General features: G+C 47.1%; 2 protein-coding genes across 14 annotated transcripts in view; one reads left to right on the top strand and one right to left on the bottom strand.

The window, feature by feature from the left end:
* Positions 1 to 1,967, bottom strand: part of TTLL4 (tubulin tyrosine ligase like 4) — a 31,192-nt gene extending 29,225 nt beyond the window's left edge. For 5 of the 8 annotated variants that reach the window (XM_083497610.1, XM_083497615.1, XM_083497609.1 and 2 more), the window contains exon 1: positions 1,828 to 1,967. The gene's annotated coding sequence lies outside the window, so the exon portion shown is untranslated. Of the gene's footprint in view, positions 1 to 560; positions 735 to 1,827 lie in introns of those variants that run through there. The other 3 variants (XM_083497604.1, XM_083497611.1, XM_083497614.1) reach the window with 2 other exon arrangements.
* On the top strand, positions 1,943 to 14,624 carry ZFAND2B (zinc finger AN1-type containing 2B). Of its 6 annotated transcripts, none has more exons than XM_083502191.1 (10): positions 1,943 to 2,076; positions 2,661 to 2,766; positions 6,593 to 6,687; positions 8,037 to 8,168; positions 9,162 to 9,313; positions 9,619 to 9,723; positions 9,928 to 10,003; positions 11,700 to 11,776; positions 12,374 to 12,461; positions 13,292 to 14,624. In XM_083502191.1, exons 2-10 carry the CDS (start codon positions 2,712 to 2,714, stop codon positions 13,328 to 13,330), a joined length of 819 nt encoding a protein of 272 aa, XP_083358317.1. In that variant the 5' UTR covers positions 1,943 to 2,076; positions 2,661 to 2,711; the 3' UTR covers positions 13,331 to 14,624. The 6 variants fall into 6 exon arrangements, with proteins under 6 accessions (XP_083358317.1, XP_083358319.1, XP_083358320.1 ...); XM_083502193.1 differs by having other exon boundaries at positions 2,044 to 2,145; XM_083502194.1 differs by having other exon boundaries at positions 2,071 to 2,153.
* Positions 14,625 to 16,439: the final 1,815 nt, after the last annotated feature.

Below are 16,439 nucleotides of genomic sequence, written 5' to 3'. Positions count from 1 at the left end.
CCCTTGGGAGGTGGTGGACTTTCCTTCCTTGGAGGTTTTTAAGCATAGGTTGGGTGGCTACCTGTCATGGATGCTTTAGCTGAGATTCCTGCATTGCAGGCATGACCCCTCACGGTTCCTTCTAACTCTACAATTCTATGATTCTGTTATCCATGATAAAAGAAAAGGTGATTAAAATACTATGGCTTGTATTCAACAGTAGTGCCTTTCCATTTGTGAAAGAGTTTTTGATCCAGCCTCTGCTAATGGAAAGGTGGAACAGCACAGAAGGTGATGCGGGGGGCTACTAGGGGAAATCAATGAAAATAGTCTCTATCTTCCATTAGCAGAGGCCTCTGCTGACTCACATATCCTTCTGAGAATGGAAAGACTCACTTCTGTTCATAGAGGGGCACCATTAGATATATCCCCATAGGTTTTGGAAGTCGGCACTGACTACTGTACAGAAAAAAAATAGGTTTAGTACTTAAAACTGAAATAAAATGTGTAAGAAACAAACATGCTAGATGAGGTGGAGAAGCATTGTTATAGCTTTGGGAAATGACTTTCACACAACCCACCTGGAAAAATCCTTGTACAAAAACAGTAAACAGAGCAAAGCTGTGTAACTGTTGACTTGCAAGAACCTGAATCCTGAACACATCACAGACAATGACTGGGACAGTCCAAGACAGCAGAAAATGCAGAGGAAGGGAACCTTGGTTTTTAGAAATACATTTTACTAAATGACGCACTAGGAATATATGACAAAATAAAGCAATATGTCAGTCAATGTAATAAAATGGAATGTCTTCAAGTTGCACTACCCACAACTGTTAAGAGTTACCTGACTAGGAAGCAAAGGTGCATATTATTTCAGCTGCTTTGCACAGATGACATAATTTAGGAAAGAGAGTGCAGCACATGTCAGGAATCACCTCCTTTTCAAACTCTGAGATTGGGCCATTAATATACTTAACTACATCTGTTTCAAAACCCTAAATGTTGCAGCTAGCATAAGCAAATGGAATCAAGGTCACACCATCAGCAATTATCTAAAGGGTGTGTGTGTGATGTAATGACCTAACAGACCAAGGGATGACTATGACAAAACCGGTCGTGCTTTGAGAGAATACCGCTTTATTAACAGACAAGCGGTAGCATAAAAATAAACAACTGATTATATCAAACTAGCAGTCAAAAAACTGACAAGATGGAGACACTGGTAAAATGCTTGCCAACATGTAACACGTTAACTGGCCCACCCACGAATAGAACTAGTTCACCAGCAGAGCGAGTCTACCATTGGGCTGTGAACGCCTAACACGGGTCTGATGTTTCGAGATAAAACCTGCACAAGAATGGAAGACCAGTCATTGAACGCTTCACCACGAACTCCCCCCCCCCCAGGCCAGGCGTTCACATGACCACGTTTTTTCTGTCTTGAGCCTGATGAAGGGCTGCGCCCAGATCTGCCCCCATGAATTTCTCTCAACCCCCCATTCCGTAAACCTAAAAGTAGTAAGAAAGAAATATAACTTTCCCCAACCCGCCATCGGGGATGTGGGGAGGAAGACTGGCGGTCCCCACGTGTCGACATTGCCTGGGGCCAAAAAGAAAAGGCGCTAGAGGGCGCGAGCCTTTCGAGTGAGCTCAGTCGCCGGAGCGCGTGTCGTCTCGCGCCTCGTGTGAGCGCCTGAGAACAAGAGCCCGGCACGTAACTCTCGCTCTAGGGCAGGACCGGGGACGCCTGGGCGCGGAGTCCAACACCCTCGTGAAGGGAAAAGGGGAGGGACAGGCGAGCGGTAACCCGGCGCTGGTGGCCACGGGGCCCCATTCCCCACTTACCGGCTCCGGGGCGGGCGGTGGCTTGGCCCCCTCTAGCCCAACCCGAACCTCCCGCCGTCACCATAGAGACACTTCCGGCCAAGGCGGGACCAGAATGCCGCGTGCGGCGGCTTCAAGCGCACCCCGCCCCACTCCCCTCACTCAAGCGTATGAGGGACGCTGACGGAACTGCCCGGCATAAGGAAAAAGCGGGAACTACGCAACGCGTGACTTCAGCTACCATCATACACCGCGCCATTCCACTTCTAGGCGAGTAGAAGGCGGCTCCGGCTCCTGGAAGCGCATCCAGCGTTCTACTACATTTCCCAACATTCCACGGTGCTAAGGCAAACGGGGCTCCTTCCCGGGGGCGGGGGGCGGGGCGAGGCTAGTGACAAGGAATGTCTGATTGAATTTCTCGAATGTCCATAGCATGGCCATATGGGCCTTGCAAAATGACGTCACCGAACCTAGGAGCGGAAGTGGGTGGGGTGGGAAGAGCCAAGGTTTCCTTGTTTGCAGCAGAGAAGGCGGAGTCTACCTGCTGTTTTTGGTACTGATCTGTCCCCCTCCCTGCTTTCTCCTGTTTTCTTCATGGGTTATTTTTCCTCCTTCCTGCTGTGTGGCTTATCTTTAGCCGACAATGCTGCTCTCCCTTCTCTTTCCACACCGTTTGGGTGCTATGCCTCGCGCCCCTTCGTTAGCTGCTGAAGCACCCATGGGTGCTGCAGCTCCTCCTCCTCTTTCTTCTCACTCTGCCCCCGTGGGTGCTGCGGCATCTCCTCCCTCCTTTGGTGACAACTCCCTCCTGTGCTCTGATCCCGCAGTTTCTAACCCTGTTTTTTCCCCAGCAGGTAGGATTATTGCCCCTCATCCCTCGCTGACTCCAGCCCCGTTGCAGCGCCATGGAGTTTCCAGATTTAGGTGCCCACTGCTCAGAACCGTCTTGCAAGCGCCTTGGTGAGAATCTGTCTTTAGCTGCATGCCTCACATGGACTCCCTTCCTGGTTTCTATCTCCTTGGGGAACTAAACTGAGGTCAAGGGACTGGGAATGGGAAGGATTATAGTTTGGCAGAAGTTCTCATGTTCAGTCCCTCGACTCTGGGCTGGGAAAGGCTCCTGTCAGATCGTGGAGAGTCTTTGCAAGTTTGTGCAAACAGTTCCGAGCTAAGTGGACAAAAGTAAAAACGGGTGGGGTGGGGTGAGGAGGGACGAAATACTGTGCCAAGGTAGGCAGTAAACAACAGCCACTAAAACAGGATGAGAAGCAAAACTCTGTTTGCAGCTGTGACACAAATACAGACTAGTCATCAGAATTCTTCCATTCTACCCCCCCCCCCCCAATACAAAGAGCAGTGTGGTGTTTCATAACAGGTTGTACTACTGAGTGTGGGAGCCTGGATTTTCTGCGTCTGCTTACGAGTGTGTGTTCTGGGACTGAATATCAAAATTCTTGTTTTTGAGTCAGATTTGCCCTTCAGCCAAGGGATGTGTTTTGAAGCTAAGCACACTACGCAAAAATTTTCCACTGAAATGAACCTTGAGCATGTTGTGGAGCTGTAGTTCATGAAAGTGTTAGCAGGCAGATTTGTGCTGATTTTTTTCAAGGGCTTCTGTTTTCTCAACAGCTCATATCTTGTTTTGGTAAGTACTGATGACTTCTAGGAACTAGCTAGACAATTTCTGAAATTGTTTCTGTCATCATGCACAAGTTATGCTGGTAGTTTGTTGCAGCTTGGATAGCATGTCGTGATGGCTCCAGCATATTCTTTTACATGTGGGGCACAGCATGTTAAAAGGGCTTGCCTCCATTTAGGTGGTGTGTTAGTGTTGGTAAAAAGCTAACAGGTAAGTAGGTGCATCTCTATGGAGACGCACCCTTTGTATTTTCCAAATTATAAATGATCTTGGTGTCCCAGGTTGCTTCAGTGCTTAAGGTAATGGCATAAATTTCATTCCCAGAAGAAATCGAGCAAGTGCTAATGATCATAGCACACTGCACAGTCTTTGTTTTTGTTTTCATTAGCTCTACCTTTAAGGGAAAGGCCATAGCTCAGTGATAGAACAACTGCTTTATTATTGATCAAGGTGGCAGAGAGAGTGATGGCAGAGCAGAACTGGAGTTCCTAGAGGATGCAGACGATCAGGATCCATCTCAGCTTGGAATCAGGCACAGGTTGGAATAAGCCTTGGTTACTTGGATAGATGATCCGTATTGAGAGCAGGACAAGTGGAATGCGCCTGTGCTTCTGCCTCCCAGTCTGTGGCTTTTGAAGCCATTGATCAGTGTCCTCCTGGAACAGCATGGTGGGATGAGTGTTGGGGGCACTTTTTACATTGGCCCCATTCCTGCGTACAGGGCTATGTCCAGTGGATAGCACTGAGAGATTGCATCTTTGTCCCATGGTCCTTTTGTTATGCTGTGCCACAGGGCATGATTCTGCAGCTGTTTGGAGCAATTCTGTTTTTCCGTAACATCTGAGTCACAAGAGGCTGTGTTTGGTCTGGAACATTGTCTAGTTGTGGAATGGATGAAGGCAAATAAACTGAGCTTAAACCCTGGGAAGCTGGAGGTACTGTGGATAGATGGTTCCTGTGTCTGAGAGATAAGCCATTTGCCAGTTACTCTCCCTCTGAAACAGCAGGTTTGTGAGTGCTCCTGGATCCATCTTTGTCACGTGAGTTTCAGATTGCCTCAGTGGCTAGGAGTACATTGTACCAACTATGGCAGGTGCATCAACAATAGCCATTCTTGGATAGGGATAGCCTGGCTGTGGTAATTCATGCACTGGTAACCTCAGTTCTTGATTACTACCTGTGGGGCTACCCTTGTGCTTGGTTCAGAAGCTCCAGCTGCTGCAAATTGCTATGGGTGGGCTGTTGATGGAGGCAGGAACATAACCCTGGTGCTTAAAAAATGTGTAGTAGCTGGCTACATGTTACTGGGTCAGGTGCATAGTTCTTGTATTAATTTGCAAGACCCTTAGCTACTTGGGTCTAGGATATCTTAAGGATTAGGTGGTCCCCTACATCCCTGTCTGATCACTGAAATCTTTCAGGGAGTCTCTGTTGGTTGTCTTCCATGGTTCAGATGCATGTCTCGTAACTACTAGAAGCTGTGCATTCCTTATAGTGAATCCTAGCTTATGGAACTCCCTCCCAGCTGAGATTTGATAGACACTCTTCTTGCTGAACTTCAGGCATATGACAAACTTGCTTTTTAAAAAATTATTTTTTATTATGTTTCCAAATTATTACAAATCAAACCAAATTACTTTAATACAATTTCTTAAAACCTGGTTTCCTGCTCCTGTTACAAACATATGTTTGCAACTTTCTCATCCCAGCAGATACTTTAAGGTAGTGTTTGGGTTTATGTTAAGTTTTATTATCCATTTTTATTGTTTTGTTTCTTGTATGGTTTATTAGTAATGCTAATGATTAAGCGGTATATAAATTATTTAAATAAATATCCAGAAAGTTCCAAGTTTGATTCCTGGCATCTTCTGATATGGCTGCAAAAGATTACTTCTAACTGAACTCTTGGGAGAGTCGCTGCCCTTCAGTGAGCTAGGTTGACTCAGTATAAAGGCAGCTTCCTTTGCTACCTGTCTCATATGAACACATCCCTTATGCCAAGAATGGAAAATCTATGGTCCTTCATATGTCGCTATTTACACCACCGCTAACCATTGGCTACACTGATTGGGGATGGGATGGTAGTTGGAGACAAAGAACATCTGGAGAGTTGCAGGTTTCCTCACTTCTACCTTACCCAGCCACGCTCTCTCATACAAGAAGAACAATCTATCTAGCTTCGGGGAATCCCAGATACAGTGGTACCTCGGGTTAAGAACTTTGCTTCAGGATGAGAACAGAAATTGTGCAGCGGCGGCGTAGCAGCAGCAGGAGGCCCCATTAGCTAAAGTGGTGCTTCAGATTAAGAACAGTTTCAGGTTAAGAACAGACCTCCAGAACGAATTAAGTTCTTAACCCGAGGTCCCACTGTAACAACATTAACACTGGTGCTTTTTAGCTAGAAAATACTAGTTGTGTTTGCATGCTTCAGACAGAAAGGATTGTAGCCCATCATGCTGATGCAAGAAAACTGCTATGGTCAGGGATTGGGATCCTTCTGGGGGTGCTACCTAGGATGAAATGTAAACTGCCCTCTTATGCAGATGGGCTTTGAAACAGGTCCCACTGTTTGTGCCAATTAAGATTAGACATGGGGTTCACACACCCCAGTGTTTGTTGAAGTAGAAGCCCTCCTACTGTGTAGAACTTGGTGTGTGTGTGTGTGAATGTTTGGGAACATTTTGCTTAGTTGTCCACAATCTTTTATTGCACGCCAGGTTTTTCTCTACCAACTCAGCCACCTGCCATGCAATCTGGCTCTGGCTCAGTTTCTCGATAAGACAAAAATAAATGCACTTTCTTCCTGTCCTATTCGTAGAAGCTTTTTCCTAGTTCTCTTTATTTGAAGAGTCCTGGGGAGAATTGGATATTAGCTTGTTACTTGAGCCCATCAGTCAGGGGCTGCTGAAGGGGGTAGCTTGGATCTTATTTTCCTAGTTGCATACCTATTTGAGTCTGTGTTAGTCATCAGTTACTATGGCATCGTCATTGTGCTCAGATCTTTTCTTACCTTTCCCATATGCTCTTGGGAGATTGCATATCCAGCATGTTCTTGGCTTAAAATAAAGGATACCTAGCAAGTCCCGTGTAGGGCTGCAGAGAAGACAGCTGCAACTCTTCATTGTATTGTCCTTTCCTGCCCCTCAGATTTCCTCCCCCTGAAATGTGATGCTTGTGAACAGCTGTTTTGCACTGACCACGTTGCCTACGCCCATCACAACTGCACTTCGGCTTACAAGAAGGTAAGTGAAACTTGGAGGGGACAGTGTGGTCGCTCGCGGCACTCTGACACATCAGGTGTAGATGCCCTCTCCACGTTCATGAAACACACTGACCTTGTTTATGCCAAAGGGTGAAATTTGTCCTGCTGTGGAGGAAGCTGTTTCTTTTCAAAATCTGAGCATTTTCTGGAAGTGCTTCTTATTGGGACTGACTGTTAGTTTGCTGTTTCTTCAGTTATTTGTTCAAAGGCTCCCTGTGCAGCAAACACATCATTAAACGATTATAATTAGAAACATTATGAAAGCTGTTTAGAAAAAATCAACATTCTCCCAGCCAATGATTTCAGGGTTGCCAGGAATAGTAGCTTTCAGGATCAGATAGCTGAGTAAACAGGACAATTTAAAAATTCCTTCTGAAGGTTAGTAATGATAGAAACAAATACACCTCACCAGGGAGGGCATTCCACAAGTGGAGACCCACCACTGAGCAGGCCCTGTCATGGGTCAATGCCAACTAGTGGCTGTAATGGGATGTTACATTTTAATGGGACGGTGTTCACTCTCTTTAATAGTGAACTTAGGTGGTGAGTGCCAACAGAAATTGAGCCAAAACAGGGCCATTGATGGACAAAATAGATTATTTGGGGAACTCTGAAGATTTGTGTGTGTGTGATGCGGGTGGCGCTGTGGTCTAAACCACTGAGCCTCTTGGGCTTGCCGATCAGAAGGTTGGCGGTTCAAATCCCCACGATGGGGTGAGCTCCCATTGCTCTGTCCCAGGCTCTCCCAACCTAGCAGTTCAAAAGCATGCTGATGCAAGTAGATAAATAGGTACTGCTGCAGCAGAAAGGTAAACAGCATTTCCATGTGCTCTGGCTTCTGTCACGGTGCCCCGTTGCACAAGAAGCAGTTTAGTCATGCTGGCCCCATGATCTGGAAAGCTGTCTGTGGACAAACACAGGCTCCTTCAGCCTGAAGTGAGATGGGTGCTGCACCCCATAGTCACCTTTGATTGAACTTAACCGTCAGTGGATCCTTTACTTTTACCTCAGCTCTATCTATCTATCTATCTATCTATCTATCTATCTATCTATCTCCCAATGGGCTAAAGAATCTCCCCAAACAGCCAGTGAAAACTGCACCTGCTCAGTAGATACAGAATTTTGAATGTCAGTTAGAAAATAAACATGGAGATTGGGGAGTGGGGCGGATGGAGAACAGAATACTCTTCTTGGAAGTCATGGCCCTCTGGAACCACGAACAGGAGCACACCTTAGGAGATGAGGAGACCCTGCAGCATCTAGTATGCTCTCATACTGAGTGGGCCAGGGGCCATTGTGTAACCTGCTTTCTGTCTGTTCTGTCCCCAGGATGTGCAGGTCCCCGTGTGCCCACTCTGCAGCATCCCGATCCCTGTCAAGCGGGGAGAGATGCCTGACATTGTGGTGGGAGCACACATTGACCAGGACTGCAAATCGGACCCAGCTCAGCGCAAGCGCAAGGTAAGAGGCTGCACCCGTCCTCTCTGCTGCCTCTTGTGGGACACGTTGCTTTAAGTCCATCAGAATCAGATAGGTAGACATACAACAGTTGGATGCAACCCTAATTTTGTGTTTTTCTATGCATATAGAAATATAATTTCCTTATAAATTAATATTTAAACATATACACACACAAAATCTGATATGCCCTGTGCTCTGGATTGTGTGTCTCAGCAGACTCTGGGTTCCACAAGCAGGTTTGGGGCCATTATTCAGTGATAGAGTGTGTTTTCTTACAAAAAAGTACCTGTAATTTCCAGGTCAGGCTGGGAGAGACCCCTGTCCCAAACCCTGCAGAGTCTTTGCCAGTCAATCAGCTAGATGGACCAATCATCTTGATATAACACAGCTTGCTATGTTCCTATGCAGTGTGGTCCAGATGGTTAGGGGTCCTTTCAATGGCAGAACTGTGAGCAACCCACAGCTTGGGGTTTCTGTGGGTCTTTCTCTGGAGGGTATCTGAAGGGCTGGGATAACGGACGAGCTGTACATCCAAATTGAGTAGCACTAGTGAGTTTAGTCTGGCTGCAGAGTTCAGACTAGCTACAAGCCAAATTGGGGCCAGACAAGTTAGAAGAGCAAGCTTCAAAACAGGGGTGGAGGAAATGTGTGGTCCTCTAAATATTGTTGGACTGCAACTCCCATCAACCCCAGCCAACATGGCCATGGTCAGGAATGATGGGAGTTGTAGTCCAGCAGCATCTGGAGGCCAATTCTTGGGGATTACCGTAATTCGGATGTAACTTCTCATTGGTTAGAGGCTTGCAGTTCGGCATTTCCTTGTCATTTGGGCAGTCCAGGACCTCCATGCACACTGCCCAGGCTTGTGCCCCAGAGAGGTCACTTTGCAACGAGCAAAGGTCTCTTGCATGCATTTAGAAAGCAGCTGTGTCCTGGGTGCCTTCCTTCCCCCCCCCCAACTGTCTTGAATCACAACTGTGTCCATCTGCCTAGATCTTTACCAACAAGTGTCAGAGGTCTGGCTGCAAGCAACGGGAGATGATGAAGGTTCTGTGTGACCAGTGCCACGGCAACTTCTGCCTCAAGCACCGACACCCACTGGATCATGACTGCGCTGGCCCTGGGCATTCCCTCTCCAAGGCAGGGTAAAGGCGGGACAGAGGGCTGGCCTGGGCAAAACGGTTGGCATGTGCCAGACACACGCCTGCAGCCATGCAGTAATGCTGGTGTGCATTCTTCAGGAGACAGTGGTTTCCTCCCCATCCTTGGTTGTTCCAGCACACGAGTTGGGGGCCTGTGGCCCTCCAGATGTTGATGGTCAACAGTTCACATTGTCCCTGAAAGGATAGTGCTGGAGTGGATTCTTGCTAGTCTCAAGGGAAGGGGGAAGGGCTTGCTGCAATGCCGAGAGAGGTGCTCCTTTTACCAAGAGTTGCGTTTCCCGTTTCAGGAGTGCTGCGATCGCCAGAGCTCAAAAACCTGCCAAAGCACCTACAAGCACTACACCCAGCAACGGAGCCACGAGAGCTGCTGCAGCTCTGCCAACCTCCAGCAGGTACAATAACTGCCCGAGTCTGCGTTGTCCCCTACCCTTTCTTCTAAGCCTACCGTACAGCTTCAGGAAGCATTGCACAGGCAACTCCCAATGGACGCAGGGGTTACGTTCCAAGGCACCCTGGTGGATTATCCCTGGGGATTTTCCCTCTCCATCTTACATGCCTCACAAGTAGTGACAGTTGACATCTTTTTTTGCACACAGAGCCAGTGAGATGGCAAGAGCACCTCCTCCGCCACAAAGCATATCTCCTCCGGTGGTTGCCCTGCAGAATGGATTGGTAAGTCCTGGCCAACAAACTGGGCATTTACACCATTAAACACAGGCTGTTGCCTTTTCCATTGCACATATGCCACACTCCAGGTAAATGGCTGCAAAGCGGATATATGTTGTTAGGATCTCATTCCAGAATATACTGGGTTATTTACATGAGAGAAAACAAATGGCTTGCAAAACTGCTTGCAGTCTTAAGCAGGAAAAAATGGGAATAAGACAGAAATACAAAGTTGTGTGTTTCCTGGTTTAAGACAGTAATCTGAAAACAGTTTAAAGACTGCAATCCTAGACCCACTGAGAATAATCCTCATTGAAATTGATGGTGCTTACTTCTGATATATATACAGCATTGTCAGTTACACAAATGGGTTGTTTTTTTCTGAATATAAACCTAGAAATATTAGAAATCAAATAGGTTTAAAAGGACCCAAATGCAGGGTGGGGTGGAGCTGACAGGCAGAAACAGGGGAAATGCATTTTAAGAAGTTACTGTTTGTAAAGAAACAACAAACTGTGAATATTTGCAGGGGGGAAATGTTCTAGTGTTAAAAAGAAGCCAGAGAGAAAGGGTGGTGGTAGTTGGGACAAGAAATCCTGGGTGTAACAAGGAGAAGAGTCGTGTATAAGTGTTCAGAATGGAATCCAGTGGGGAACCAAGGACAGATCAGGAGGAGAGGCAAATAAGTAAGAGCTTCAAAAGTGAGAACAAAAATCTTAAGCTGAATTACAAATGAAACCAAGAAGCCAGGAAACAGAGAGAGAAATAATGTATTATCTTGTGGGTGCCTTCACTTGTAAGCCTCGTCTCAGCTTACAAGTGGACATATCGCTTCATGTCCTTTGTTTAATATGCATCTGTGAGTGGTCGCTGTGGTGGGACAGGGTGGGCTGGGTCCAGATTTGTCCACTGTGGCACTCTGCTAACTGGATGCACCCAAGGGCAGAAGTGGGGGAGGTGATTTTCTGCAGTTCTTCCTTTCCCCTAGGCCTCGAGAAAGTCTGCTCCAGAGGGTTGGAAAGACAGTATTGGTGACTGCAAGGGAAAGGGGAAAGCTGGTAAAAATTCCTGTCCCCCCACCCAAACTCCCTCTAGTGAAAACCTCCACAGTGGGGTAGAAGAGCTGAAAGAAAATTCACACCTTGCAACCAATGTGTCCCTTTGGTTTGGTAGTATATGGGTAGATGAGTCTAAAAAGTCTGGGGCACAAATGTTCATGGCCCCCTAGGGGCTGTGTTGGCTCATTCACCAGAAGTAATGTTTTTAGTGTTAACTCTGGAAGTGTATACTGAATTCTGACCAAACTATGCCTCGTGGGTACAATATACCGTATTTTTCGCCCTATAAGATGCACCAGACCACAAGACGCACCTAGTTTTTGGAGGAGGAAAACAAGAAAAAAAATATTCTGAATCTCAGAAGCCAGAACAGCAAGAGGGATCGCTGCGCAGGGAAAGCAGCAATCCCTCTTGCTGTTCTGGCTTCTGGGATAGCTGTGCAGCCTGCATTCGCTCCATAAGACGCACACACATTTCCCCTTACTTTTTAGGAGGGAAAAAGTGAGTCTTATAGAGCAAAAAATACGGTACATCAGGAGGCTTAGTTTGGTCTTGGCATATGCTTTGCCCTGTACCAATAAGCTACAAGTTGCTGGGGCTGTTAGCCTCCTCCACGGCAGGCTGAATCTGCTTTTGTGTTTCAGAGTGAGGAGGAAGCGCTGCAGCGAGCCTTGGAGATGTCCCTAGCAGAGGCAGTGCCCACCCAACCACAACCCCGCAGGTACAGCACGGTTGCGCCAGCCCTGCAGAGATCAGCTGGCTTCAAGATCTCACTGGCGCCACTGTGCCAGGCTGCCTGCTTGGAGTCTGCATATATGGGAGACGCTCTGGCAGAGAACGGAGTGGGGGGCGGAAAAGGCTGTGTTAACATTCATGTAACCAGAGGACTGTTCACATCAGTTCCAGTCCTCCGAGTATAAGGAGAGCCTGCTGGATCAGGCCACTGGCCCATCTAGTCCAGCAGATGTCTGTGGGAAACTGGCAGGCAGGACCCGAGCTTGACCCCACTCTCCTCCTGTGGTTTCCAGTAAGTGGTATTGAGTAGCATTACTGCCTGCAGCTGTGGAGGCAGAGCATAGACGTCTGTGCTGCTTAGGCCCTCAAAGCATTAAATACAGATCTAAATGTGGTGAGATCACTATGTGCACACCAACATACTGACCTCTGCTTGGAGGTTTTTATGATTTAAATGGAATGCAAGTTTTTGTTAAAATAAATCGCTCCCCTATCTCGGGAGGAATGTGCCAGGAAGTTGCTGGGGGTACAGATTCTTAATTGTGCAGCATGCCTGACTCATCCAGTCCTGTGTCTCAAACAGCGCCCAGGAAGAGGAAGACCTTGCACTGGCTCGGGCCCTGTCGGCCAGCGAGGAGGAATACCGGCGGCAGCAGCAGCAACAACAACAGGTGAGCAAGATGAGGCGATTCCCACAAAGTCGCTTCTGATCCTCCTCCTGCACATAGACTCTGCCAGTCTACCAAGGCTTCCTTGTGAGTAAAAGAGGACAATCTCATCAAGGAAGTCCAAAGCCAAACCAGCCAACTAGAGCCCAAATCAGATCAGCTGCCTTTAGGGTCTTTTCCTATCAGCTTTTATTGTATATGGAACTCTGGAGGCTGGATGCTCCTAGGTTTGGTAAATGCTTTTAGTTGCAGGGAGGAGTAGGTTAACTATCTACACTGAATCTTCCTGCCCAGCTTGGGGAGAAGCAGGTATCCCAAAAGGTCAGGCAGACTTGTGCACTGCAGATTTTTTCACATAGATTTAAATCTAACCCTTGGCCACCAGTCCTGTTTGCAGGTTGGGATTACAGAACAAAGGCCCTTTCCCTCTCTCCTTGCAATATATTGTCGTCATCCACTTGCTTTTATGCCACTTGCCCTCAAAACGGTGCCCAAAGCAGTTCACAAAATATCAAGTGAACAATTAAGTATAACCATTTAATATCTATATTAGAAATAATATCATCAATAAGTATAGCCATACAAGTTTGGTTTATTTGTATTGTTTTAGACAATGTGATTTCACAGCTTAAAACAAAACAGGAGTGAGAATAATGCCCTCCACCATCATTTTATATATAATCATAGAATGTAAAGCAGTGTGCTTTGTGCAGGTGGGGTGGTGTAAGGTTCTTCTGGTAGAAAATGGCCAGTCCGGTCTCGTTGGGCAGGGAGGGAAGGATGTGCTGCCCTCTCTGGCTGTTCTTACCCTCAGCATATTTGTGTCCTCCTAGGCTCGAAGCACAAAGCCCTCCAACTGCTGTCTGTCCTGAGCACAATGAGATGCTATCAGCACGTGGATCGTGCCTGGTCACCATGGTTCTTCTGTCCCCACCTGGGTTACCTCCTTCTGCCGCTCCCTCAGGACTACTAACAATGAACCAAAGGCTGAACTCCCTGCCTGGTCCTCATAGTCCCCTCTCTCTCTCTCTCTCTCTCTCTCTCTCTCTCTCTCTCATTGATACACAGCTGTCACCTTGCACTGTGACCATCAGACACCTTCTGGGGTAGCTGGCAGTATTTCTCCGCCTGGATGGAGCAAGTGGTAGCCCTGGGGTAGGGTTCCCAGTCTTTCCACCGGAGCCGTGGCTGGCATAGGTCACAGCAGTGGAAAGGGGGAGTGGAGTGGCCGGCAGCACTGGCATCAGTCGGGTTAAACCTCAAACTGCCAGCTGTGTAGGGGAAGGTCTTACAGCTGTGGGGAGTTTGAAAGAGAGGCCCCCACTCTCTTAGCCTGTGGCAGTCCCAAAGCTGGACAGTAGGTGGTGCTAAACGCTTTGTAAAGAGCTTTCTCCCCACCTTATTCTTGGTGCTGCTGGGCTTCCTCTTGCTACCTATCTGTTTAGGGGAAGCTGTGGGTGAGGAGATGTCTTTCTAAAGCTGCTCTTGCACAGTTTCTCTGTCAAATACTGCTGCTGCGTCAGAAGCAACAGCAGGGACATTCAAATCATGGGAAGCACAATGCAATGCCCAAGTCCTCCAGGAAGAGGCGGGATTCGTGATAGTCACAGCGAGCAAAGGACGAGGTCTCTGGGGCCTGTTCCATGTAATCCCTTTCCCTGCTGAGAAGGCATGTCAGGATTCTCCCCTTCTCTGTGTTTCCTGACTAAGGCTGTTTTTGCCAGCACCCTTCTCCGAACGTCTGCCAAAGATCAGCCTTGACCGACCGATCGTCCACCGGCTGCCCTGTAATGCTAGGGAAGGGAGATCTCCGCTTCCAGTAGACGGCCAGCTTCTCTTAGACTGCATGTTGGCAAAGCTGGCTGGCCCCAAGCTGCACCCATACCTCAGTGACCACATGGATGTCTTTCTTCTGTCTGATGCATGCTTTGATCAGGCACTGTCTTCTACCAGATGTATAAAAGAAAATGTTTGTTTTTTACAGCCTTGGGCTTCAGCTGTATGCTGTGCAGCAATTATTAAAGTCCCTCCCTCTGCAGGGGCCACTGCATCATCCAGCAGTCTGTGCCTTTGCTATTATCACCTCCAGTGTTGTGGGAGGAAAGATGTGAAGGCAAGGCATTGTGGGAAAGCTGGTGGGAGCCAATAAACTCACAGATAGAACCAGTTTGTCCTTTGCTTTCATGTTCTTTGTTTTTCTGGAGAGCACACAATACGTTCATCCTTTCCAGATGGTTGTGGGTGGGTGGGTAGGTGGGAAGGAGTTTGGCTTTCTCTAAGAAAAAGCTCAGCATTTGGGAGTGGGAATAGCAATTCTAGTATACTGTCTCCCTGTGCTGCTCAGGAGTAGCATGACAAAGCATGTAGACTAGTCCAGGGGGATTAACTTCACGCCAGGCAATTTTTAAGTCATGATTTATGGTAACAACATTTTCTAGTTGTTTGTTTTTTAATCAAGTTTCCATTTTGAAGTGCATACACTTCCAGAACAAGCATGCACATTATCCAGTTGCCAAAAGAAATAAAATAAATTGATTTGCAGTGAAAGAGAGCCTTTATGCAACCTAAAAGCCTAGTTCAAATCCTTTGGTCATGCAAGCCAATATTATATGCTGAAAGACCAGACTTGCTCTCTTTTTCTTCTCTCTATATGCATGCATGGATACTAAGGAAGATGTTTTGCTTAAAGGCTGATGCACGCTGATCTGAAAGTAAAATTTTAGAATTGAGCAAAAGGGCATGGGAAGGATCGGGCTGCTAGGGGCTTCTAAAATTTAATAAGCAAGGGCTCATAGTGGGCAAAATGAGGTTCATTCAGGACTTGGGCAATAGCTCACAATACTCTTTCAGTGGTAGAGTTGTATATGTTCATAACTTGAAACTGAACACATTGCATAGCTCAGATAGTTGGATAGCATGCAATTGGAAAATGGATGATTAGGATGGCACCTCTTGGCTCCTCATGCCTTAGATAACCCTGGATCCAGTAGGAAGCCCACAATCATCAATGCAATATTTTGTTTTTATATTTGTTTTCTACATAGATGTGCACCTGAAATATCAGGTGGCAGCTGTGTTTGGTTTTCTTTCTTACATAGCTCTGGGGGTGTGATTTACCTAGTGAAACGCTTCAAGAGAAGTTCTCCTCAATGGGACTCCCTTCCTGTGCCTCCAAAAATCAGCACTGGAGGTGGTCAGGAGAACCCCCATAACAGTGGGGGGGGGGTTGCTCCATCTGACAACATTCTTAATAGTGCAATGTTGGATTTGGCCCATTGTGTTTGGTGCAACTTAGTTGTAAGCTTTGAACATTTTACAGCAACTATAACAGCGTAGCAATGTTATCTGAGGATGGAGCAGGTGGATGCAGGGATATGGTCCCAGCAGCTGTCATTTGCAGCATAGTTAGGGCATCTGCCTAGAGAACAGAAAATGACCTTGAGCTAAAACAAGCCTTCAGGACGTGGCAGGCACCAAGCTGAATCCAGCCCACCTGCCATCCAAGGCAAACCTTCACAGGACTGAATATTTCCTGCCTTCCTGAGATGGGAGAAATGGAAGGCTGCAGAACGCTTGGGAGGCAGCCGTAAGCAGTTGATGGGCTGTGTTTGGCTGGCTGCATCATAAATGGTGCATGATTCGCCTAAAGCGTTGAGAGGTGTCCGATTCATACACTAACGTCAGGTGCATCATCAGTGCTGTATATAAAGGAAGTGCATATTTGCAGTGGGGTGAATTTGGGCACTTGATGCAGCACTTCCTAATGCTGCCAGATTCACTTGCACCACTATTCATACATCGCATTATCTACAAAGCCCCCTCACTGTAGGAAGTGGGGGGTGACTCCTATGCACCCAAAAGCCTATCTGACTTCCCTTATAGCTTTACGTCATAGGTAGATAACCTGTAGCCCTCCATGTGTTCTTTTTTTCTGAAGTTTTCCAAAATTTCACACATGCATTTCAACACATAATAAAACCA

The sequence above is a fragment of the Podarcis liolepis genome, assembly GCF_965112155.1.
Source record: "Podarcis liolepis genome assembly, chromosome: 1".
NCBI lineage: Eukaryota > Metazoa > Chordata > Lepidosauria > Squamata > Lacertidae > Podarcis > Podarcis liolepis.
Note: the sequence above shows the minus strand (reverse complement) of the source record. Positions and strands in the feature narration are given on the sequence as shown.